This window comes from Salminus brasiliensis, chromosome 7 (genome assembly GCF_030463535.1).
Source record: "Salminus brasiliensis chromosome 7, fSalBra1.hap2, whole genome shotgun sequence".
NCBI classification, from domain to species: domain Eukaryota; kingdom Metazoa; phylum Chordata; class Actinopteri; order Characiformes; family Bryconidae; genus Salminus; species Salminus brasiliensis.
Window position 1 is genome coordinate 1710989 of NC_132884.1, and position 24535 is coordinate 1735523.

Here is a 24535-nt window from a genome sequence, read left to right on the forward strand (position 1 = left end):
TCAGCTTCAGATGGTAAAGAAGCTGCTGGTGAATAGGGTTGGTTGAGCAGGCCAAGACCTACAGTGCCCCCCAGAGGGCAACTGTGGTAGACGTGTGGTGAGCTCCATGTCTCCATGTTTGTGGTGGAGAGATTCAGCTGATGGGAGGAGGCTGATATAATTGTGGATGATTGGTTGACTGTGGGCTGGAGTTCATGTTGGAACTGGTATCTCATGCTCCAGAACCAGACGGCTGTGGACGTGGTGAGGAAGCACTCTGTGAATGCAGAACCGCAGAACCGAAACAGAGCAGTAAGTGTTCCTTTAATCTGTGTTTTTTGAGGAGGAAGAGGAAGAGGAAGAGGAGGGGGTCGTCTAGCCTTTGTTGAGCTTGTTTGGCTCTAAGGTCTTTCCTGGGGATTTACTGGAGGCTATTTTGCATATGTTAGTATCTACAATAAATGACGGTTATAGACACCTCATGATTGAATAACAGGAAGGGAGGGCTGATGTTTTGGACAGTTGAGCAAATAGATAGTGTCTGGGCAACAAGTGACCAGCCTGAAAACTGAAAAAAGCTTAAAATGACCAATAAATACATTTTAGGGGCAATAAAAATACATACATATATTTATATTCTAAATAATGGGAATCATACATATATATATATATATATGTTCTAGCAGGGCTGAATATCTGGTGCACCTGCTACAGTCGTGACATCTATGACAGCATGTGCTGGTGGTTCAATGTTGGGGCAAGCTGAGGAGCTGAGGAGCTGAGGTAGAGGGGGTGGTACGTGGAACACGGCGGACCACCTGAAATGAGGAAGTTGCCATAGGCGGCCGTTCTTCTCCACTGATGTGGGCAGATTTACTGCAGGCCGCAAGTTTATTTATTTATTTATTAATTCAGAATATATTCCGCTCTGTAGAGCTCTGCTGGGCCCGTCAGGACACGGGAAAGCTTGACCACGCATCTGCCCTGTGATCTATATGGGCCAGGCCAGATTTTCTGGAGAGTTTAGACCTCTTAGCTAACTGTTTATTTATTTGTATATTTACCCTTCTGCAGGGAGCATCCTCTGCGATGATACTATCAGCTTATCAGAAGATCCTACCCAGTGATTTACTGAGGCAGCTTTACCCATAAATCCAGAGCATGGTAGCTCGCATGCCTCAGCAAGGCAAGAAGCTCAGCTGTAATGCAGTACAGTGTGTAGCAGCAAACGTGCAAGACTTTGAGGCCTTGTCGTGCCGTGAGTGCAGTGGTGGCCATTCAGCTTTACTGTTAGTGACCGCTAATCCCATTTTCAGAGTAGTTTCAGTTCAGTTCCCGGCACTTTTGTGTGTGTGTGTGTGTGTGTGTTTAAGCTACAGCACACTGAAGACAAGCTGAACTTTTTTGCAGTGAGATTGGACTGAGTTGACGGTCAAGGCTGGTTGTCTGCTCAGATGTTGCGTCCAGACTAAGTGTGAGAGCCTTGGGTTGGGCTGCTGATGCTGGGGCTGAAAATCTGCCACTTGTGTGTGTCCCCTGCCACTCAGACGCATCTCACCAGTTAACGGGACGTAATCCTTCTGTACTGTTCTGGTTGTGCATTAAATATGAGACTGAGTACTTTTCTGCTCATAATTGACCAAGAATGAGGTTAAGATATCAAACTGCTAATAATAATAATAATAATAATATTTTATTCCCATTTACTTCATCTAGAACGAAGCAAGCATCAGAATAATCTCTATCTGAGTTGTATACTTTCCCTTAAGGCTCACATTTAGTGTTTATGCACTTCCATTTCCTCTGTAAACTTACCTTGGAGTGAGGGGCGTCTCACCTGTCCTGTCCTGTCCTGTCCTGTCCTGTCCTGATCTAAGGACGGGGGTGGGGGGAGTTAGGAAGTCTGGAAATAGACCCAGCATAGTTCAGGTTAGTTCAGGTGGTCACCGAGCCCACCTCACCTTACATGCTAGTAACTCACCTTTGAGGGGGCGGGGCTCGCACCCGTATCAAGCTATAACTTATATAAGCTGGGCGGGGGCAGGACACCCCCCCTCCCCCCTCCCCCGCGCCACACTGAATTGTATTGATTTAATACCTTTGTTGGAATCTCTTTATTTTTAAGTGTGTGTGTGTGTGTGTGTGTGTGTGTGTGTACGTGCGTCACGTGCCAGCCTCGCACGTCTGTTTCGTTTTTGTTTCTTCCTGATTCCGCTTTTCTCCCGCCGATGGTTTTCGTCTCCACCAATAGCCGCGCTCGCTGCGTGTGACGTATTCCTTCCCTCCGCCAGTGGACTGTGAGTGGGGGCGGGATCTGGGGCATGGCTCGCTCGGCGTGTGGTCGTCAGCGGTCTGCGAGCTTAATTGGGTGGTGTGAGACTGCACTGAATTTACATATTTGCAATTTTTTTGATCGATACTTGTATGATTGACCAAGTTACTTATTTATTCTCAGGTTTAGCTGCTAGATTTTATTTTGAATTACGCTAACTAAATATTAAAAAATAATATTGATGACTGTTTGTGTGTTTGACAAAGTGAAACTACTTATTTTTATATATTTTAATATATTAGCTTGACTTTTTTTGTTGTTGTGAATTTGAATGCTGTGTCCTGCACAGTTGTTTATGTTCGTGACAAATAAATAGCAATTTATATCATTATATCTTTATCATTAAGGATCTATATCATTGTAATTTACGTCACATTTATGTCTATGTGTTAATTTGTTATGTTTTGTTTTACAAAGTTAGTAATGTGAAGATTAAGTCAATCCTGATGCCTTTAGTCTCTCCCACATGGTGAGATATACCTTCTATTAATTCAGCATTGGTATCGGACTGGTATCGGGTATCGACCGATATGCAAAGTCGGTATTGATATCGGAACTGAAAACGCCGGATCGGTTCATCCCTAGTAGTGGGTGTCTTAGTCTCAGTCCAAAGAAAGTGACCAATAGCTGTGATCTCTGTTGAGCTCATTTGAATAGAGAGTTAAAGAGCTGGTTTAACAGAAGGGGTTTATGCTTGGGCTCTACTCAAAATGCTGTGTCCTAGTCCTGGACTAGGCTTAATTCCTGTCTGGAAAACATACCCAAAGTGAAATGACAAGGTCTTGTCTGTTCCTTCTGAGGTTGTCAGTACAGTTCACTGTAGCCTCCCAAAATTTCATCTGGATAAAATTGAATTGTATTTTAATTAAAACTTGAAAGCCCTTTATAGTTTAGGAGCTAGTTCTGATCCTAATCGTCTCCTCGCTGTATTTTGTGCTTTTCAGAGAGATCTTTGGATTTTATTATAGCTGCTGTTTTTCCACAGGTTAATAAATCTTCATTAAGGATGTCCACCGCTGCTGCATGGGGCAATAACCCAGCAAATGGCTTAAACCAAGGATTTCCAGTGGCTCCAACAGGGCAGCCCACAGCTGGAGCTTGGCATGCTGGGTACCCTACTGCTGGGGTGCCTGGTGGTGGGGTCACTGTCATAGTCGACTCGGCAGGTTTGAGACGTCGGATGCTGCCACCAAAAGCAATCGGGGTGAGCCATTTCATTCCCTCAACGATGGCATCCAACAGAAATTCTCGAAATGACAGAATAATAAAGTGGACGTTTGCGAGGACCCCTAATGGACCCCCCCTGGCATGACTGTTGCTAGCAGGTTAAAGAAACCCTGCAGTTAAGATGTCCAGAAATCTGTGAATTAGCTGAATTTAAAAATGTCTGCTTCTTAAATAACACTTTTCTTATGAAATGTTTTTTAATGTATTTAAATAAATGTTTCATTTAAAAATGTTAAAAATGCGAGTGTACTTACTAAAAGTTGGTTATAAAAAATCTAATTACCAAGTTAAATCAGATTTTAAGTAAAGTAACCTGTTATTAATCATCTGAATTTTAGGATCAAATGTTTAAACTTCATTTCTGTCTAAAAATACTTTCTAAAAAGAAAGAAAATTCCGTAAAAAGTCAGTTTGTCCATCAGTAATTAATAGTGCTTAAGAAAACGATATTAGTCTATAGTATTGTTGTAACAGTATGATATAAATGTTAAGTTTTAACTAAAATAGTAAAAATATAGAAAAAAATAACTATGACATATATATGTCTATATATGTATATATATATATATATATATATATATATATATATATATATATATATATATATATGTGTGTGTGTATGTGTGTATATATATATATATACACACACACACACACACACACACACATTTACAACTACTTCAGTGTTGAACTACATAAGTGAACTATAATATCTGGATGTTTCTTTTTTCCTCAGACTATACACCTGGTGTTTGGGGTGATATATCTGGTCTTTGTCACCGTGTTCGTAGTGTCCGCTCCAGTTCCTCTCTATATTGGATTTGTTCTCCTCACCGCTGTGGCCGTAAGCTCTGAGTTTATTTATCACATGTGCACGAGGTTTAAGCAGACCCAGTGTTCCTCAGACCTGCTCTCTGAGAAGCCTGTCGTACTTCAGCTCATTGCGACGCTCCTGCCTGAGGATTGAACTGTTGGGCCCTGGGGCTCTAGAATGTGCAGGACGGGAATTTCAGGTGCACGGCTGGGAATGGGTGGTTTTGTTCCATGTATTTATTTTTTGTTTTGTTTTTTCAGCACCTCGTCGCCGGCGGTCTGACTGTTGCCTCACCACTGAACAATCCCAGTTCCTCTTTGGTATGTCAGTGTCTGTATTCATTACAGTGCTGTTAGTTTTTAGACACTTCTTAACCATTGGTGGGGATGTTTTGTGAATCCGTTGTTCTTGAAGCTTCTAAATGCTCTTATTATTAAAGCGACGACTTAGCAATATTTTATCAAAATAAACAAATTTTAAAAGCTCAGTTTTCAACTTTTTTGAAAAAAAAATTAATCACTTAGCTTAATCAACCAGTCTACACAATGACCAATAAATTAATCAAGAGGGGTACAATTTTACTCTGCCTTTTTAAGCAAGTAAGATTTGTACAACTTTAATACTTGACATTACTTAACCTTTTCTAAACAATTTAAACAGGTTTTAGCTTTAGTACATTTTTAATTTTTAATAAAATGTAATAATAATCCCAATCCAAATTTCTCTTTGGTATGTCATCATCTCTATTCCTTATAGTGTTGTTCATGTATTTAAACTGCTGCTGGCAAAAGCAAGAGAACATTATTTTTTGATTATTTATTGGCAATAAATTTGACATTTATTATATAGTATAAACTTGTGAATTGAATTCTGGATTGAACTGAATGTAACTTTTTGCATGGTTATATATAGGGTACTATATATAAGTAAATAACTTCTTAAGTAAAGGACAGTCTTCAAGCACAGTCTAAAGTCAAGGGTTAAAACTTTACATCAATTTTTAAGTAAGTAATATTTGGACTCTTGGCAACGAAGTATACAAACTGCTTTAACTTCAATAGATTATCATTCAAAATGTAATAATTCCTAGAAATCAGGATTTCTAGGGAATCTGGATCACAAACATGATTCATTTTATATACTAGATTTTTGTGCTTGGTCATTTAATACTCTAGAAGTTTAATTTCAGGCAAGAACATTTAATTTTCATTATTTGAAAACATTTATGAGAGAAAATGACACAAATGACTGGAACTCTGAATATAATGTAAAATCTATACTTAACAAAACTGTATAAATCCATTCTGATCGACTTCTCCATCTCTTCCAGGTGAAATACTCTCTGTGGGCTAGTGTAGCCAGTATTGCAGCTACAGGAATACTCATTATTATACTGGTTTTTGGCTTTGTCAGTGGTCTGTCAAACAAATCTTGCAGCAAATGGGATTCCTTTGATTGCATTAGCGCTAAGGTACGTGCTTGTTGCATGAAGTCACAGAGTTTAAATAGTTTTGAGCGGCGTTTAGCTTGATACGAACCTCCCGCAGTGTGAAACTGTGTGTTCCTGTTGACAAAAGACCGTCTGAGATCTTCAGACATTGCAATCTTGATATGAATGGGAATTCATTTGTGTTTTGATGTCCCACTGTCCCTCAGCATCAGTTCACAGCGATCCTAGGATTCCTGATGGTGTTTTCGCTCTTCGTCGTCTTCAGCTCCATGATGTTTACTGCGTTGAGATGCAAAGGCTGCTGCCCTGAACCAATGGTGAGAATCCCAGTACCTGAGAAACCTGAATTCCGGTGCCCTATGTTTCTTGTGGCAGTGACTGCAGAAAACCCACTCATCGGTTGTTCATGTGGCTCACTGTTTTGGGCAAATCTGTGTACATGCATCACAAAGCTATGTTATTACTACTACCTCTAATGCAACTCCTACTACTGCCATTATCACAAATACTACTGTTGCTACTGTAACTATCATTTGTACTATTTCTGCTACTCATGCTGATGCTACTGCTACAGTAATTCCTGCTACTGCTATTACTATTATCAAAATGCTACTATTACTACTACTGCATATGCTGATGCTACTTCTACGGTAATTACTTCTACTACTTTTACGGTAATTAATGCTACTACTTCTGCTGCTACGGTAATTACTACTACTACTACTTCTGCTGCTACGGTAATTACTACTTTTACTGCTACGGTTATTACTACTTCTGCTGCTACGGTAATTACTACTACTACTTCTGCTACGGTAATTACTACGTCTACTGCTATGGTAATTACTACTACTTTTACTTTCTACAGTAATTACTACTTCTACTGCTATGGTAATTACTGCTACGGTAATTACGGCTACTACTTCTACTGCAACGGTAATTACTACTACTACTTCTGCTGCTATGGTAATAACTGCTACTACTTCCACTGCTACAGGAATTACTACTTTCTACTGCTACATAAATTACTGCTACAGTAATTATTGCTACTACTTCTACTGCTATGGCAATTACTTCTACGGTAATTACTGCTACGGTTATTACTGCTACTGCTACTGATCCATGATGATCTGTCTTTCTCTCTCCGTTTTAAAGGGACCTTTTATCACTGTGCCGGCAGCAGGCGGCCCTCCAATGCCCTCTTCATTTCAAGGTCATGCTGGTCAACAGGTAAAAGATCACTGTGCTCTTTCAGTATTAGGGTCCACTTCTTTACCAAATGAGAACTTTGTATATCTAAGTATAGAATTAAATAAATACTGAAAGCAGCAGCATCCTAGTTATAGTCGTAGAAAGGGAAACCCAGAGTAGCATGAGTAACTGGTATCCATCATTTCACAGAATTTTTACGCCGATAATTCCGACGTCAGCATATTCAACACATTCCAAACCCACCACGACCAGGAGGTAAAACAAGGCTGTGGGTCTACTCCGTCACAGCAGAAGAGCTTTTCTTTATGTTGATTCTTTGACACATTTCTTTGACTCGACAAATAAATCTAGAAGCTAAGCTAATTCACTGTGTATCTAATAATGTAATTAAATAAATACTTATGACTGCACAACCAGCTGCATCTCAGCTCTATTCAGGAAACCCAGGACTAGTAACAAATATTCTCTTGAATTTTTTTTAAAGGGCTCGTTTGGCAGCAATAATCCCAGTGAGAGTGTGGACAACGCCTCTACAGACGATCCTCCGTCGTACAGCTCCTGCGTCCTCAAATCGGACATTTGATCATGGCAGAAATCGACCTGGAAGAGAGCTAGACGTATTAAGATGCTGTCATGATGCTTTTTTTCAGCTTCTAATGTTTACAGCTGTTGTAATGCTGTAGATGTTCGTCACTGCTGTCACATCGAAACCTTGAATGAATGTTATTTTTCATTTTGGAAGACAAATGGACCAGCAGGGTTGGTTGGGATGTACCACTGGTGGTGGTACTGCTTTATTTTAAGTGGTCGTTTGTAGATGATTAATTAACTCTGGATCGAATTAACAGAGTATCAGTAACACATCAACAGAAGATCAGTGCAAGAGCAGCAGTGAAGCTTCTGAATCCACTGAGGTAAATACTTAACCTAACCCTGGCCCTAACCTTAATCTCAACCCAAAACCTAATCCTAACCATCATTCTGATCCTTATCCTAACCTCAACCCAAAACTTAATCCCAACCATAACCTCAACCCAAAACCTAATCCTAACCATCATTCTGATCCTAATCCTAACCTCAACCCAAAACTTAATCCCAACCATAACCTCCACCCAAAACCTAATCCTAACCATCATTCTGATCCTAATCCTAACCTCCACCCAAAACCTAATCCTAACATCATTCTGATCCTAATCCTAACCTCAACCCAAAACCTAGCCCCTACCCTCATCCCTAATCCTAACCTTAACCTCAACCCAAAACCTAATCCTAACCATAACCTCAACCCAAAACCTAGTCCTTACCTCAACCCAAAACCTAATCCTAACCTCAACCCAAAACCTAATCCTAACCTCAACCCAAAACCTAATACTAACATCAACCCAAAACCTAGTCCTTACCCTCATCCCTAATCCTAACCTTAACCTCAACCCAAAACCTAATCCTAACCATCATTCTGGCCCTAATCCTAGTTCTAAACTCATTCTAACCATCATTCTAGTCCTAACCCTCACCGTAACCTCAACCCAAAACCTCATCCTAACCATCATCATAGATCCTTAATCCCAGTCTAATCCAGTTTAGATCCAGTTCCAGACTGGTGTCAGCAGCAGGTCTTGAGATGGTCAGTATTAGAGCTGATGATTGATGGATTGGACACTGGTTCATTCTACTGCTCTACTGAATGTATTCAGAGGCTTCACTGCTGCTCCATCACAGAGATGTTACTGATCAGAGTCTGATCAGAGTCTGATCAGAGTTTGATGAAGTATCACCCAGGAGTTAATTATACAAAACAAATTGAGTAAAAATAATAATAAATACATTAATAAACAATCTGAGACTGTGAGCACCTGAACACACATTCACAGCAGCTCTTCTGCATACTGAAGCTACAAAATGTGGAAAAACGTGAACCAATCCGCTCTTTCCTGAAGTGCCTTTAGCATCAATACAATGAGCTCTAACTGTCAGCAGGTTTATGTGCCGTCTGTATGTTTACGTGCCTTTACTGCTTATTTTGGGGATGGGGGTTCTGTATTCATGAAAGTACTAGCGCCCCCTAGTACTGGCGAGCAACTGAATGCAAGAGATCCACCCACTCATAGTGCCTATATATATATATATATATATATATATATATATATATATATATATGTGTGTGTGTGTGTGTGTGTGTGTGTGTGTGTGTGTGTTGGTGTATGTGTATGTTAAAATTTTCCCTTTTTCTCCCAATTCAGTTCTGCCAATTAACCCACCAGATCGTAGCTCCCTGTAGTGCTGCCACACTAGGACTTAAAGACTTCCAGCCATCGCCTCTTTTTGAGCTGCTGCATCACCAGGCTCAGAGGAAAGTATTGGGTCCTCAGCTGCAGCATGCCAGCAAACAGACACCTCTGCCGGCTAACATCTCTTTAACAGTGATGAGGGGAGAGAGCACGGCCAATTGTGCTCTCTCCGACTCCGGCTGCTGATGGCAAAGTGACATGGCCCGGGATTCGAACCCTTGACCCCCTGGCCCATAGCGCCTGTGACCGCTGAGCCACTCTGAGCCCCAGATTCAGCCTTTTAAACGTCAAGTAGAGTAGAGTTCTCGAGTTTGGGCAAGGTCAAAACTGAAACAGAACCTCTGACTCGAATTACGCAGCTGCTTAGGGCCCCAACGCCACCAGGGGGCCCCCAAGAGCACCAAGATACCATGATAAAAAAATATCTATTTTATATATTTTGAATATTGAAAGAAAATATTATTACACAGGTCAAATCAATTTTTATATTAATTTTAATGAATAAATAAATGAAAAAATGAAATGAAATGAAAATCTGCTTAGGACCCCATAAAGGCATACTTTTTGCACGTTTTTGCACCTTATGTATATACACACACACACACACACACACACACACACTCTGCCTGTTTTGGTGGATGTGGTGGTGTATTTACTGTTTCTGTGTTGTAAATGATTTCTGTGTGGATTGAGGCTTTAATAAACTCAAACTTGAAAGTCTTGCTCCAAAAAGGACTTTTATTTTGGAAAGCCAATGGCAGTCTCAGGAAGCTTCACTGAGTGTGCGTACTAGGAATTGGGAGGTGTGTTTAGAAACCACGGCCAATTGTGCTCTCCCTGACTCGGGCGGTTGATGGTGACCCCGGGCCGTGGTGGAAGCACATGAACTTGATCTTCCTCATAAAGAACTTTTATTTTGGAAAGTCAATGGCAGTCTCAGGAAGCCTTGATAACTGTGCACTGGCTGATAATTGTGAGGTGTGTTTAGAACTGATTCCAAAGGTCATGAACATCCAGCTAGGCCAAGAAACAAAACACGGGAAAAAACATCTAACGACTCTTTGAGATCTCCACCTTCTACCAGGACGGATTTCAACTCAGGTAATAAACAGTTATGGTAGTAAAAGTAGGTCGAGGACGAGCTTTTATGTCTTTTTACATGTTGTCAAAACTAGATGCGAATTGTCTTCCTACGGCTGATACACAATACGTCTGATTTATAACCGACCAACAAGTTTCTTTATTGAGATATTGAGTCTTCTACCAGTTCTCCAGTCCAGACACAGAAATTTTAAGTTGTAGTTTGATGTGTAAATAGTAAGTCTACTGTCCACTAAATGGACAAAAGTATTGGGACACCTGCTTATTCATTGTTTCTTCTGAGATCAACGGGATTAAAAGAGTTTCTCCTGCTTTTGTTGGAGTAACTGTCTCTACTGTCCAGGGGAGAAGGCTTTCTACTAGATTATGGAGGAAAATTGCTGTGAGGATTTGATTACATTCAGTGATGTGAGCGTTAGTGACGTCAGGATGTTGGATGATGATGATCACCACCCCACCTCATCATTCCCAACTCCCCAACTCATCCCAAAAGTACTGAATGGAGCTCCACCACCATCCATCATTCCAGAGAACACAGTTCTTCCACTGCTCCACAGCTCCTCAATGCTGGGGGGCTTTATACCCCTCTAACCCACACCTGGCATTATTAGGCAGCATGGTGCCAATAGGTTCATGATGATTGGCTGTACTTCTCCTCAGGGACTAGACAAGCAAAATTTTCCACCCTGTTATATCGCCTCTACACTAAGTACACTAAGAAAGGCCTACAACCCCATATTGTCCGGAGGTATCTTTGATTGGGGGATTTGTCTAATGGGTGGGCTTTATGGAAATGTTGAGTCAGGACTGTAATACAGTTCGACATTCTAGTAATTATTGCCATTTGTTCTGATAATAAGGTGAAACTGCCGGTTTCTCACAGGTGTATACATCTCCACTGAGGATGTCCCCTACTGCTGGACCGGACAACAACCCAAGAAATGGCTTCATGCTGGTAACCCATGTCATCCCACCCACTGCAACAGGGCAAAATGGAGCTGGGCCTGCTGTCGGATTCCCAACTGCTGGAATCTCTACCATTGAGGTTCCTAATTCCACGGGCCCTAGTGTCACGCCAGGCGTCATACGAGTAACGGCCCCTCCAGGCCAACTTGTGAAATTTCTGAGAGCCCAGCCAAAAGCAGTTGGGGTAAGAGATTTTACTTTATTGGATGGAGCACCACCATCCATCATTCCAGAGAACACAGTTCTTCCTCTACTCCACGCCTAGGTTTAGGCAACCTATTTCTCACCTTAACCTCAGCCTCAATCCAACCCCAGTCTAAATCCAGGACTAACCCTCACCCGGCAGAGATTCAACACTTGTTTAGAAGCTGAACATCTGTAGATAACTGAGGAGGCCTCCTAATAAGGTGTCAGCAGCGTGTCTACAGCAGTTGGTTAAGTGTTTGGAGATCTGAAACCAGAGATATTGACCACAATTACAGCTAATATCATATCTTTCCTATGTTTTAATGACAACAAATAAAAATGTACCTATATCTTTTTCTGTTTCTCCTTAGGCGGCTCAGATAATGATCGGGATCATTACTTTTATGTTTGGCATCGTGTTGACGGTCTCCGCCCCTTCAGTTTCAGCCTACAGTGGAATTTTTTACTGGGGATCTTTAATTGTAAGCTCTGAGTTTATTAATTATTATTAACATACATAAGCAAAGGTGTCAAAGGTGTTCACATTCATTCCTCAGGTAGAAGTGAGTGGAGATACGAGGGTTTAAAAGACTTCTATAGAAGCTGAAGTATCAACTGAAGCTTTTTACTCCAGTAAAAGTGTAAAAGTACTGGTTTCAGAACCACTTCAAGTAGAAAAGTAAAAGTAATGGAAGGAAAACAAAGGCCGAAAGCTTAGGCCGAGCCACAGGGGTCTATAGTGCACTACCCCCCCCTAAAAGCCATAATGAGGAGAATGATCTATTAAAATGTTGATGTTAAAAATGTTGGGCTGCACTAGGCTCCTGTTTCAGCTGCAGATCTGCCCATTGAAAATGAAGCATTTCAGTAATATCAGCTCTATTAAAGGAGCGTCTCTGTGCTCTACTGAGCATCAACATGAGCTTCATGGAGGAAAATATGAGGAGTCGTTGTCTAGAAGTTTTGTAAAGCTGCAGAAAGTCAGACTTCAGAGGCGTGTGATCAATAAGCTCTACTGGAGTGTAAATGTGGGGTGCAGGTGCAGGACTGGGATATACTGGAATACATCATTTATGCAATTAATGCAGCTAAATGTGACGTTCCTCCACCCCTTCAGTACATCGTCACTGGCTCTCTGACTGTTGGAGCAGAGAACAACCTCAGCTTCGGTTTGGTACGTGAACATGTTCAGAAGAAGCTGTTGCTGCTCACAATACATCAAAAATGATCTATGAAATAAATGTTTACCTAGCCACACCGTAGTAACCACCTAGCGACTACCTATCCACCTCATAGAAACCACCTGGTATACCATAGCAACCACTGTCACCAGCCCTCTGTCCTGTAGGTGAAAGGCTCCCTGGGAATGAACACTTTCAGTGCCGTAACTGCGGGAACAACCGCCGTTCTACTGTCAGCGGACTTTACAGTAGGTCTCGGATACAGACCATGCTATGGCTCCTGGGGTTTCTATGACTGCGAGTCTTTTAAGGTATGTGTTCATCATGCTATTAAACCAGTTATTCATATTCAGACCGGCCCGAAAACTACACTATATGGACAAAAGTATTGGGACACATGCTCATTCACGGTTTCTTCCGAAATCAGCGCTTTTGTAACTGTCGCTACTAGATCTTGGAGGAGGAGCATTGCTGTGAGGATTTGATTACATTCAGCGATAGAGAGCGTAAGTTAGTGAGGTCAGGATGTTGGATGATGATCAGCACCCCACCCCACCTCATCTCATCATCCCCATCCCCCATTATCCCATCCAAAAGTACTGGATGGAGCTCCACCACCATCCATCATTCCAGAGAACACAGTTCTACCACTGCTCCACAGCTCCTCAATGCTGGGGGGCTTTATACCCCTCTACCCCACTAGCCCCTCTAAAATAGTCCTGTTCTATTGGCAGTACAAGCTGTGTGTGTACATTTGCACATCTGTTTCAGCAATGGGTGCAACTTAAAGTAGCTAAATGCATTCATTAGAAGGGGTGTCCACAAATATGTGGACGTATAGTATTTCTGTTAATCCCATGCTTTAAAGCAAATCAGAGAAATAAACCCAGGTTTTTTATTAATCCTGTGCAGCGATGACCTTCCAAACGTCCCATCTGACTGTTTGTACATACTGGTAGTTGATTGTATGCGCTTGGATTGGTTCATGCTCTCCTCCAGTACAAGTACTTTCGCCTACAATTAGAATACATTAAGAATCTACAGAGTTACATGTTCAGTGTTTTGCTGCTAGGATGTCTTAATTAATATTACCTAAAATGTATTTATTACATAAATTTCTTATTTCTATTACATCAGATCCAGACTGCTGGGATCACTGGAGTGCTGCTGGGCCTTTCTGTGCTTCAGTTCATCCTCTGCCTGTGTATCTTACTGTTTGGATACAAAGCCACCCACTCCACTGAACCGCCGGTGAGCATCACTGTCTGTCCTTTAAAATCAGCAACTTTCAACACATTCAGACAATGATAGAGATTGTGACGGACACACACACACACACACACACACACTAGTGAAACACACACAGTGGACAATGAGCACACGCAGTGAGCAGCCATTGCTGCATTGTCCAGGGAGCAGAGAGGGTGAAGGGCCTTGCTCAAGGGCCCAACAGTGGCAGCTTGCCGAGCCCGAGTATTGAACCCATCCAGTCGACATCTGAATCAACTTCATATTGCTTATTTTACAGGGCCTGGAGGCCCTTTGAAGCATTGATAGGGGCACATCCACTGGTTACTATATACCCATACCAGGTTCTACGCCACGTAGGACGTATGCTAGGATGGTTCTAAGGGCCTGTGAGTGAAAGGGGCTCCTAACAATTGAGCATTTTGGTTCGTGGAGCCCAGGAAAAGATCTTTACATGGGGCCCAAAATCACTGGCAGTGCCCCCTGCCCTACCATAGAACCAATTTCAGGCCCCTAAAAATGTTTCAATGTTTGTTTGGTTGCTTATTTATTTATTTATTTATTTATTTATGTAAATTAGATGTAAAAGAGTATGGAAAGTGTTTTGGATCTCAGAGGTGAAGATGTGAAGTGCGGTCAGAAAGGACCCGTCCATTATGAACTCTGTCCATCTCCATTTTTAAAAGGGCCCTGTTGCCAGTGCACCTCCAACCCAAGCGGGCGACTCTTCGGTGCCCACTTTCCAGTTCCAACCTCACACCGGTCAACAGGTAAAGGATGGATGACTTTAGCCTTGTAGCATGAGATTTTACAGCATTGTGTTTATGTGACGACACCATATGGTCAAATGTTTGTGGACACCCCTTCTAGTGAATGCATTCAGCTACTTTAAGTTTCACCCATTGCTGACACAGATGTGCAAATGCACACAAACAGCTTGTATATAGCTTATAGAATGGGATTCTATTCTGGAGCAGATGAACATCATGATTCTATTGGCTCCATGCTGCCTAATAATGCCAGGCGTGGGCTAGAGGGGTATAAAGCCCCCCAGCATTGAGGAGCTGTGGAGCAGTGGAAGAACTGTGTTCTCTGGAATGATGGTGGTGGAGCTCCATCTAGTACCTTTAAGATGAATTAAGGAGTTGGGGATGATGAGGTGGGGTGGTGATCGTCATCATCCAGTATCCTGACAGTGCTCTTGACGCTGAATGCAATCAAATTCTCACAGCAATGCTTTGCTCCAAAATCTAGTAGATAGTCTTCTTCTCTGGACAGTAGAGACAGTTACTCCAGCAAAGGCAGGAGACACTCTTTTTTTTAATACCCTTAATTTCAGAAGCAGGTGTCCCAAAACTTTTGGCTATGTAGTTAAATAAATACCAATAACTAATCATGCAGCATCCTATTGATCGTCACCAAAAGGAGACCCAGAAAAAGTAATTATCCATCTTTTCACAGAACTTATTTTACGCCAATCATTCCAGTGTGATCATGAGCAACACACCCACAGAAGATCCTCCACCATACAGCAAATGCGTCCCCAAACCAGAAGACTCGCAATGACGGGAGACATCGAGCTGGACAAGAGCTAAAAGTTCATTTCTGATTTTTTTTTTCAGCTTCTAATCTTTAGAGTTTTGTATATCTATAAATATTCATCACTGCAGTCTCATCGAAACCGTGAATGTCCAGTATTATAATAATATAAACGTTATATGATAAATAAAAATTATATGAATGCCCATTGTTTATTATTTATGAATTCATTGACCAATTCATTCAGTAAATTATTTCTTATAAACTGTGCTTAGCTTTATTTTTTAAAGGGGGTTCAGGCATAATACTGTACCAACTGTTAAACATGGTGGTGGTACTATCAAACCCCAGTGTTCTCAAAATCCCAGCTTTCCAGTCTTTTGTGGGATGGACTGTGCTTAAAAGCCCGGTCCGAACCAGAACCCCAACACATGTAATAGCATTTGAGCAGTTCCACCAAGAAGAGGGGTCAGATATCCAATCAGATCTCTGCTGGAAATGATAGATGTGCTGAATTTGTAGTTTTATAGATTTGACCCTGTGTTGAATTCAGAAAATAAAAAAAGAAACCCTTCTGTATCAAATTCTTGTTTTTATTTATCATTATTTCTTTTTTTATTTTATTAGTGTACACTGATCAGCCATAACATTAGTACCATCTGCCTAATATTGAGTCTGTCCCCCTTGTGCCACCACAACAGATCTAACCTTAAAAGCATGGACTCCACAAGACCTCTGAAGGTGTCCTGCTGTGGTATCTGGCACCGAGACCAACATTAGCAGCAGATCCTTTAAGTTCTGTAAGTTGCGAGGTGGGCGGGGCCTCCATGACTCATCAGCTGTCCTTTGTCAGAGCACTTTTGGTAGGTACTGACCACTGCATACTGGAAAAGAACACCCCACAAGACCTGCCTGATGTTCAGGAGATGTTCTGACCCAGTCATCAAGTTTTTCAGATTCTTGCGCTCGTCCATTTTTCCTGCCTCAACACCTTCATCACTGACCGTTCACTTGCTGACTCATATGTCCACCCATTGACAGGAGCCACTGTAGATAACTATAATCAATGTTTTTCACTTCTCCTGGCAGTGAGTGGTACTAATGTTATGGCTGATCTGTGAATGTTGTCACTCATTCTGCCCCAGAAGAAGATTATTGAAAGCCCAACATTGCCTTGAGATTCATGTCCATGGTGAGTGTATGTCACAGAGTGTATGTGGATCTGATAACAGTACATTTACCAGCAGTGATGATCGATGTCCTGTAATAGCTGTGAGGTGTGTTTAGAAGCTATTCACATACATTATGATTCCAAAGGTCACACTAACAGAGCAGCTTACATAACTAGGCCAACAGAACTAAACAGAAGAGAAGACGCCACACAGCTCCCCGAGATCTCCACCACAGAGAAAGACCAAATTCATCCCAGGTAAAAAATGGAAAAACCCTTATGTGGCTCTCATTTTTTCATAAATTATATTTATTGTTAATGTTATCTGTATGTTATCTGTATATCCTGTATGTGTAAGATTTCGTCCTATACCTAATGTATATGATTTATTACAGATCATAAAGGCTATTCTTAAACATGCATAGTCTTAAAGCAGGGCTATTTTTTAATCATAAAATGTATTATTTTTTTTATTATAAAATGTATTCAATTATTTTAAATATTTTTTAATCATACTGATTTTCTTTGTTTTAAATATTAGATTTTAATAAAACAAAAATTAAAATGTTACATTAAAATGTTATAACAAAAATGTTATATTTAATATATTTTATGGGTGTCATATCACTGCTGTCACGCAAAAACCTTTATATCTCCATATTTCCATTTTTTTATTTTTTCTATAATGTGAATGTGGCAATTGTTCTATACATTGTTCATCAAGTTTATGATGAATGGACCAATAGAAATGCTCCAAAATGACTTGGAATAAAATCTTTTTACACTGACTTCCATTGAAAGTTAGACATTTTTTGTCCTTTGACTGTAAAGTTGCTGTTTTAGGGATGCAAGGTTTTTGTGTGACAGTGGTGATATTTATGTATTTATTTTTAAAATCATAAATACATTTCGATTATGGATGCTGTGAAAGGGTAAACATATTAGAACATAGGTTTGTAGCTTTTAAAATGTAAAAAAAGCATTTGCTCTCCTATTTTAATTTACTTATTAATAGTATTCTCCATCCTACCAGTTCATCCAAAACATCCTGATTTTTTTTTAACGTAATGATGACTAATCCTTTATTAGGGTAAATCTAGCCCAATGGTCAATATTACAAAAGAACAACCCTGTCAGTGAGCATCTGTCAGCAGTAAAGCTCTGTAAGGAAGCAGTAACAGGTGCTACAGTTCAATATTCAATATGAAAAAGACCAAAATAAACAGTCAAATATGAATATGTCTTGATAGTTAGCCCCAAAACATTGTTTTAATAGAATGTGACATCAGTGATATCAGTGATATCAGTGATTTGAGCTGAAACTGATGTTTCCTTACAGGTGAATACATCTCCATTAAAGATGTCCGCTGCTGTACCGGACAACGACCCAAGAAATGGCTTCATGGTGGTCACCCATGTCATCCCACCAACTGCAACCGGGCAAAGTGGAGCTGGGCCTGCTCCAGCTGTCACATTCCCAACTGTGTCTACTGTTGGGGTCCCTAATTTCATGGGCCCTGGTGTCGTGCCAGGCGTGTATTTGAACAGAGTGACGGCCCCTCCAGGCAAACTTGAGAAATTTCTGAAAACCCATCCAAAAGTAGTCGGGGTAAGAGATTTTACTCACATGTGGCGTCTTCCAGAGTATAGTGGCCTGTACTGTAAATGTGCAGCTGTTTATTCGCTGTATTTACTGAATATCAAATTAATAGTTTATATTTATGGCATTTATTCAGAGAGACTTATGAAAAAGCTTAACTGTTTACTGAAGAAGAACTTCAGCTAGTTTAAATAGACTAAAATTCAGAGATCCTCTAATCTTAGACTCTACTAAACACAAGTCAATATGGAGACCATTGTACTCTTCTCTTCGTCTGAGTACTCTCAGAAGAGGAGGGTCTTCAGTCTGGGTTTGAAGACAGCGAGCGTTGGACTCCGAGTGGTTCCACCACTTTGGTGCAGGACAGAAAAAAGTCTGGACGTTCGTCTTCCTGGATCTTAAGGGATGGCGGGTCGAGCCGAGCCGTACTTGAAGCTGGAAGAGCTCTTGGTGCAGATCGGCTTTTGACCATCGCCATCAAGTACGGAGGGGCTGGCTGGTCCAGTCTTGGCTTTGTAGACCAGAGTCAGAGGTCTGAATCTGATGACCTGGGCAGCAGCTACAGGAAGCCAGTGAAGAGAGAACGCAGCAGAGGAGGAGCTGAACATGGAGCTGAACTTAGAGTTTAATAATTAAGGAATCTTGAAGGGATAATTTAAGCCAGCAGGTCAATAAAACCAAGACTCCCACAGCATTAAGAGTCAAGAGCCAGTGAACTAGATACCGGTACCCTAATAAACAAGTTGATAAGATTTGCTGTCATATGGGAATCATACGGTCGCCACGATACGATTAGTTGACCACAAACTGAGCTGTTTGTTAGAAGCTGCCATAAAGATTCGAGTTATAGTATGAACCTTAATTTGATTTCTATTTAGATATAAAAATATAATGTGACTTTATTTTTTTACATTCTTATTTATTTACTGAATTTAACATAAAATTCAACTTACAGGATTAAAGTGCCCTTGCTTTCACAAAATACACATTTACTGTCAAAATTCTCAGTTAAATTTCACTAGGAAACTTTATAAGTTGAACATCTGTAGATAACATTAAGAGACATCCCAAATAAGGTATCAACAGCATGTCTGTACCAGTTTGTTGAACAGTTTGAGACGTGAAACCAGTGATAATGACCATCATAAAGGCTTAAATTCTAGATTTCATAACATTGCTGTCACACAAAAGCCTTGCATCTACTATTTTGTCATTTTCAATTTTTGACAGAATCTGAATCTGAACGTTGTTTTTTTTATTGTCAGAATTTCATGATATATTGACTTTTATTAAAAGTTAAATCATAGAGATACAAGGTTTTCGCATGACGGCAATGATATAACAGATTAAACTATACAATCTATTTTCTTTTTTTCTCCACAGGCAGTTCAGATAATGATTGGGATCATAAACTTTCTTTTTGGCATCGTGCTGACGGTCTCCACCACTGTAGTTTCGGTCTACAGTGGAATCTTTTATTGGGGCTCTGTGATCGTGAGTTTATTACAATACTACATCCAGTGTTCCTCAGTCCTGCTCTCTGAGAACCCCGAAGAAGCTCAGAATGGGTCTCATTCACCAGTATCTTTCTACCAATCTTCTTCAATTTGTTCTTGAAAGTCCTAACAGAAAGCCGGGACCAGGCCGCTGCTTTGAGGCGTCACCCAGGTTTCACCTGCAAAAATACCAGCAAACATAGAACAACTAAATCAGCTCGTTTTAATCATTTAATTACTGTTAAATTCTCACATTCAAATGGTCACAGCACACCTCAGACCTAAAGCTCGGCCTACTTGATATTAGATCATTAATCTCGAATTATAAGTGATCAGAAATGAGATGTTTTCTGCCTGACTGAAACCTGGATTAGACCGGATCAATATTTAGCACTGAATGAAGCCAGATTATCAGACAGAGGAGGTGGAGTAAGCATAATCTACCAGAATACACCAGATATTATTCAAAAGCACTGTAACACTGTCACTTCGCTCGAGATTCTCTACATTAATACACCCAATCCGGTCACGAATAAGAATGCATTCACTCTAATTAATATTTATAGGCCTCCAGGGCCCTACTCAGATTTTTAAGAAACTAGTGATTTCACTGCAGAATTGGCAGTGTGCAAACCTAGTTTTAAGTTTTAATAAAAACATTTAATGAAAAAGTTATAATAGTAGGAAACTTGAATATTCATGCAACTGAACTGAATTCCAAATAAAAACAGAAAACTGCATTTGAAAAAAGTGTTTTAAGAAACATCATATGTATTAAGATACATTAAAATTATTAAAATGTGCAGGAGTAGAATTCCATATGGAAAACTGATGCATTACCATGAATTATGCATATGTTTTAAAATATATTTACATATATATTGTATTCATAAATGTAAGTATCATGTATTGGATGCATATGCATAACATATGAATTATACATCTATTTTTGATTGGTAGATAAATGCATACATATAAATACATGTATTGAACATACAAATAAATATCAATCATAGCATATACATATAGCAGTTAATCGTAATGTTTTGTCCCCTTCAGTACATCATCGCCGGCTCTCTGACTGTTGCAGCAGAGAACAACCTCAACTCCTGTTTGGTATGTGAAGCCGTTACTGCAGGCAATGAGGATGTTATTGCTCACAATATGTTAAATATAATCTAGATAATGATATTTATTTAATATTTAGTTAACATCTGACCACGTTTGAGTTTGAAGATGAAATATTTGACTATGATTTTAATTATAGCCATTTCAGCCACCTAGCAAGAGCATAGCAACCACCTAGGATAGCAAAGCAACCATCTAGCAACATCATAGAAACTGTCTAGCAACAAATAGCAAATCTGCTTGGTATATCATAGCAACCACCTACCTAGCCTAACAACTGCCCCAAAAAAAATCATATAGCAACACATTAGCAAACAAATAGCAAATATGTGTGGCATACCATATCAACCACTTAACCTAGCTTAGTAGCTGCCTAGAAAAATTAATTTAGCAACCATTTAGAAACAGTATAGCACAAAGCTAAAAACACCATAGCAACCACATAACCTAGCCTAGCAACTGCCTAGAAACAATAATAATGTGGCAACACATTAGCAACCACTTTGGAAGTATAGCACAAATCTAGCAACACCATAGCAACCACCTAGCAACACCATAGCAAACACCTGGGACAGCAAAGCAACCATCTAGCAACATTGTAGAAACTGTCTAGCAACACATTAGCAAACAAATAGCAAATCCGTGTGGTGTAGCATAGCAACCACCTAACCTAGCCCAGCAACTGCCTAGAAAAATTCATTTAGCAACACATTAGCAACCATTTAGAAACAGTATAGCACAAAGCTAGCAGCACCATAGCAACCACTTAGCAACACATTTAGCTATAGCTCTCTCTGTCCTGTAGGTGAAAGGCTCCCTGGCAATGAACGTGGTCAGCGCTGTAATTACGCTACCAGCCATCATTTTGCTGGCACTGGATGCAATTCTGAATGAGCCGTGCTATCAAAACTATGACTACTATTTCTGCATTAATTTTCAGGTATGTATTTAATATATTCTAATATTTCTATGTTCGGTTTCTATGCGTTGTGTTATTTAATATTTAATGTTTATTTAATTGTTTGATGTTTATTGTTGCAACATGAGTCTGAGAGTAGCACAGTTTCAATATCGTGTACATATCGCAGTTTTGACAATAATAAAATATAAATTTTGACTTTGATATGAATTTTAAATTCCTTCAAGCTCTTAAAGAGGAGGTACTGAATGAGTCTATGGTTTTTATGGTGCAGCCACTTCTGCCTGCTACTTTATGAACATGCATTATCTCCAGAAATGTTCCCTTCAGAAGGTCTCCAGGCCCAAACCTGTGTCCGTGAACTGATTGGATGTTTCTGTTTGGATTCTGCGCTGTTTAACAGAGCCAGATTGCTGGGGTCTGTGGAGTGCTGCTGGTTTTGTCTCTGCTTCAGTCCGTCATCTCCATCTGCATCTCAGCGTTCGCATGCAAAGCCATCTGCTGCACGGAACCATCGGTGAGTTTCGCTGTACCGCTCTATTTCGGAATCTGTGTGTTTTCGGGAATGACGGGAGTTCATGAACACATCCGAACACAGTTCCGTATTTATTCAGGTGAGGCAGGCAGCCTTTGGGTTTCAGCCATGTGACAAAAATGATGACTAATTTTAATTTAAAACGTTGTAGGTTGTAGTAAAAAAAAAGTATCAGGTGGTTGCTATGCTGTTCTTGGGTGGTTGCCATGGTGTTGCTTCAGTGGCAGCTATGAAGTTGCTTAGTGGTTGCTAGATGGTAGCTATGGTATCCCAGATGGGTGCTATGCTGTTGCTAGGTGGTCGCTATGCTGTTGCTTAGTGGTTGCTAGATGGTTGCTATGGTATCCCAGATGGGTGCTATGCTGTTGCTAGGTGGTCGCTATGCTGTTGCTTAGTGGTTGCTAGATGGTTGCTATGGTATTTCAGGTGGGTGCTATGCTGTTGCTAGGTGGTTGCCATGGTGTTGCTTCAGTGGCAGCTATGAAGTTGCTTAGTGGTTGCTAGATGGTTGCTATGGTATTTCAGGTGGTTGCTATGCTGTTGCTAGGTGATTGCCATGGTGTTGCTTTGTGGTGACTATGAAGTTGCTTAGTGGTTGCTAGATGTTTGCTATGGTATTTCAGGTGGGTGCTATACTGTTGCTAGGTGGTTGCTATGCTGTTGCTAGGTGGTGGCTATAAAGTTGCTTGGTGGTTGCTAGAAATTTGCTATGGTATCTCAGGGGTTAGCTATCCTGTTGCTATGCTGTTGCTTAGTGGTGGCTATAAAGTTGCTTAGTGGTTGCTAGATAGTTGCTATGGTATCCCAGGGGTTAGCTATCCTGTTGCTAGGTGGTCGCTATGCTGCTGCTTAGTGGTGGCTATGGAGTTGCTCAGCAGTTGTCTCTGCTGTCCAGGAAAAGCTTTCTACTAGATTTTGGAGAAGCATTGCTGTGAGGATTTGATTGCATTCAGTGACGAGAGCATTAGTGAGGCTAATAAACTGAGTGAATTAGTAGTTACGTCATTTCTCTGTGTTTTTAAGGTGCCTGCTGTAACCATGCCTCCGACCCATGCAGTGTGCTGTTCAATTCCCAACCCATTCCAAACCAACATCGGCCAGCAGGTGAGAGAAGCCTGGGGGAAATCAGTATGAGGGGCTCTTTCATGATATTAAACCCAACAGAAGTAAAGTGTGTGTGTGTGTGTGTGGGGGGGGGGGGTTAAAATCAACACTTGTATTATTTCCTTCATGTTAACGATGGGTTCTCATCAAAACTAGTGGGGTGGGGAGGGGGGGAGGGATCTAATCTTAATCCGATCATAATGTGTAATGCATCCTTGCGTGTGCTAGCTAGCTTGTCATGCAGACACTGAAAATCCGATCCGAGCTGTTAATGGCAGGTGTGATGTGAATGTCAGAGTGATGGATATCTGATCAATGCATTTTTTTACAGGATGGGTTTTACGTGAATTCCAGCGTGAATCTGAACAACCCGCCCAACAGCCTGCCTACAGTGAGTCCTCCAGCGTACAGCCCGAGCGCAGTCAAACCAGATGACTAAGAGAATAAGAAAATAAGGGAAAAAAGACCTGGAGAAGATCTGGAGACGTTCTAACTCCCTGCTTCTGAAAACTGTAAATGGATATAATTAAAAAAATAGGTCGATGTATAATGAATTACAATGCATACATTTTTTAACATTATTTGATGAATTTTTGATGAAAAATAAAGTCTTCCTCATTAAAGTTGAGAACATTTGGATTTCTTATATCAGTAAAGTCATTTTTCACACTAATAGGAAGCTGCTGAATGAAGAAGTGCTCCTCCTGTACTCTCCACGCCATTATCTAATGTTACTAATGTGGTGAAGCTGCACTACAGAACTTTTCCCTATGGTCTAGGTCCATAATTAACCTTTTAGGTCCATAATTAACCATAATTTTCATGATGAAGAGATGTGGCACATGCTCAGTTAAAAAAGTCTGTCGGTTCTGATTCTGACTCCGTCAATCAGATGTAGACCACTACTATGCTTGAGACCATTATGAGGTTGGTCACTAACACTCTTGTCATTGTATGCAATCAAATACAATTCCTCACAGCAATGCTCCATCCTCCAGAATCTAGCAGAAAGCTGTCTTCTCTGGACAGTAGAGACAGTTACTCCAACAAAACCAGGATCAG

At 40.5% G+C, this 24535-nt stretch overlaps 3 protein-coding genes across 3 annotated transcripts; all 3 read left to right on the forward strand.

Annotated features, from left to right (window-relative positions):
• The first annotated feature begins 210 nt into the window (after window positions 1–210).
• LOC140559775 (uncharacterized) lies at window positions 211–10016 on the forward strand. The gene is made up of 9 exons (XM_072683392.1): window positions 211–291; window positions 3297–3515; window positions 4275–4382; window positions 4613–4672; window positions 5683–5823; window positions 6009–6119; window positions 6955–7029; window positions 7201–7266; window positions 7496–10016. The coding sequence occupies exons 1-9, from the start codon at window positions 214–216 to the stop codon at window positions 7592–7594; spliced, it is 957 nt and encodes a 318-aa protein (XP_072539493.1). The 5' UTR covers window positions 211–213; the 3' UTR covers window positions 7595–10016.
• A 1288-nt stretch (window positions 10017–11304) lies between these two features.
• Window positions 11305–14766, forward strand: LOC140559376 (membrane-spanning 4-domains subfamily A member 4A-like). The gene is made up of 6 exons (XM_072682867.1): window positions 11305–11550; window positions 11924–12034; window positions 12670–12726; window positions 12901–13044; window positions 13871–13984; window positions 14668–14766. Exons 1-6 carry the CDS (start codon window positions 11305–11307, stop codon window positions 14764–14766), a joined length of 771 nt encoding a protein of 256 aa, XP_072538968.1.
• A 2120-nt stretch (window positions 14767–16886) lies between these two features.
• On the forward strand, window positions 16887–23948 carry LOC140559779 (membrane-spanning 4-domains subfamily A member 4A-like). The gene is made up of 8 exons (XM_072683397.1): window positions 16887–16949; window positions 18031–18300; window positions 19675–19785; window positions 20847–20903; window positions 21721–21855; window positions 22238–22351; window positions 23393–23473; window positions 23805–23948. Exons 2-8 carry the CDS (start codon window positions 18052–18054, stop codon window positions 23910–23912), a joined length of 855 nt encoding a protein of 284 aa, XP_072539498.1. The 5' UTR covers window positions 16887–16949; window positions 18031–18051; the 3' UTR covers window positions 23913–23948.
• The last annotated feature ends 587 nt before the right edge of the window (window positions 23949–24535 follow it).

Excerpts from the sequence above, each read along its gene's own strand:
- LOC140559376 (XM_072682867.1), top strand. The coding sequence starts at position 11,305 with ATGTCCCCTACTGCTGGACCGGACAACAACCCAAGAAATGGCTTCATG. Across the intron at positions 12,035-12,669 it reads TTTACTGGGGATCTTTAATT|TACATCGTCACTGGCTCTCT; the intron begins GTAAGCTCTGAG and ends CCACCCCTTCAG. Across the intron at positions 13,045-13,870 it reads ATGACTGCGAGTCTTTTAAG|ATCCAGACTGCTGGGATCAC; the intron begins GTATGTGTTCAT and ends CTATTACATCAG.
- LOC140559775 (XM_072683392.1), top strand. The coding sequence starts at position 214 with ATGCTCCAGAACCAGACGGCTGTGGACGTGGTGAGGAAGCACTCTGTG. Across the intron at positions 292-3,296 it reads CGCAGAACCGAAACAGAGCA|GTTAATAAATCTTCATTAAG; the intron begins GTAAGTGTTCCT and ends GTTTTTCCACAG. Across the intron at positions 3,516-4,274 it reads TGCCACCAAAAGCAATCGGG|ACTATACACCTGGTGTTTGG; the intron begins GTGAGCCATTTC and ends TTTTTTCCTCAG.
- LOC140559779 (XM_072683397.1), top strand. The coding sequence starts at position 18,052 with ATGTCCGCTGCTGTACCGGACAACGACCCAAGAAATGGCTTCATGGTG. Across the intron at positions 22,352-23,392 it reads TCTGCTGCACGGAACCATCG|GTGCCTGCTGTAACCATGCC; the intron begins GTGAGTTTCGCT and ends TGTGTTTTTAAG. Across the intron at positions 23,474-23,804 it reads AAACCAACATCGGCCAGCAG|GATGGGTTTTACGTGAATTC; the intron begins GTGAGAGAAGCC and ends ATTTTTTTACAG.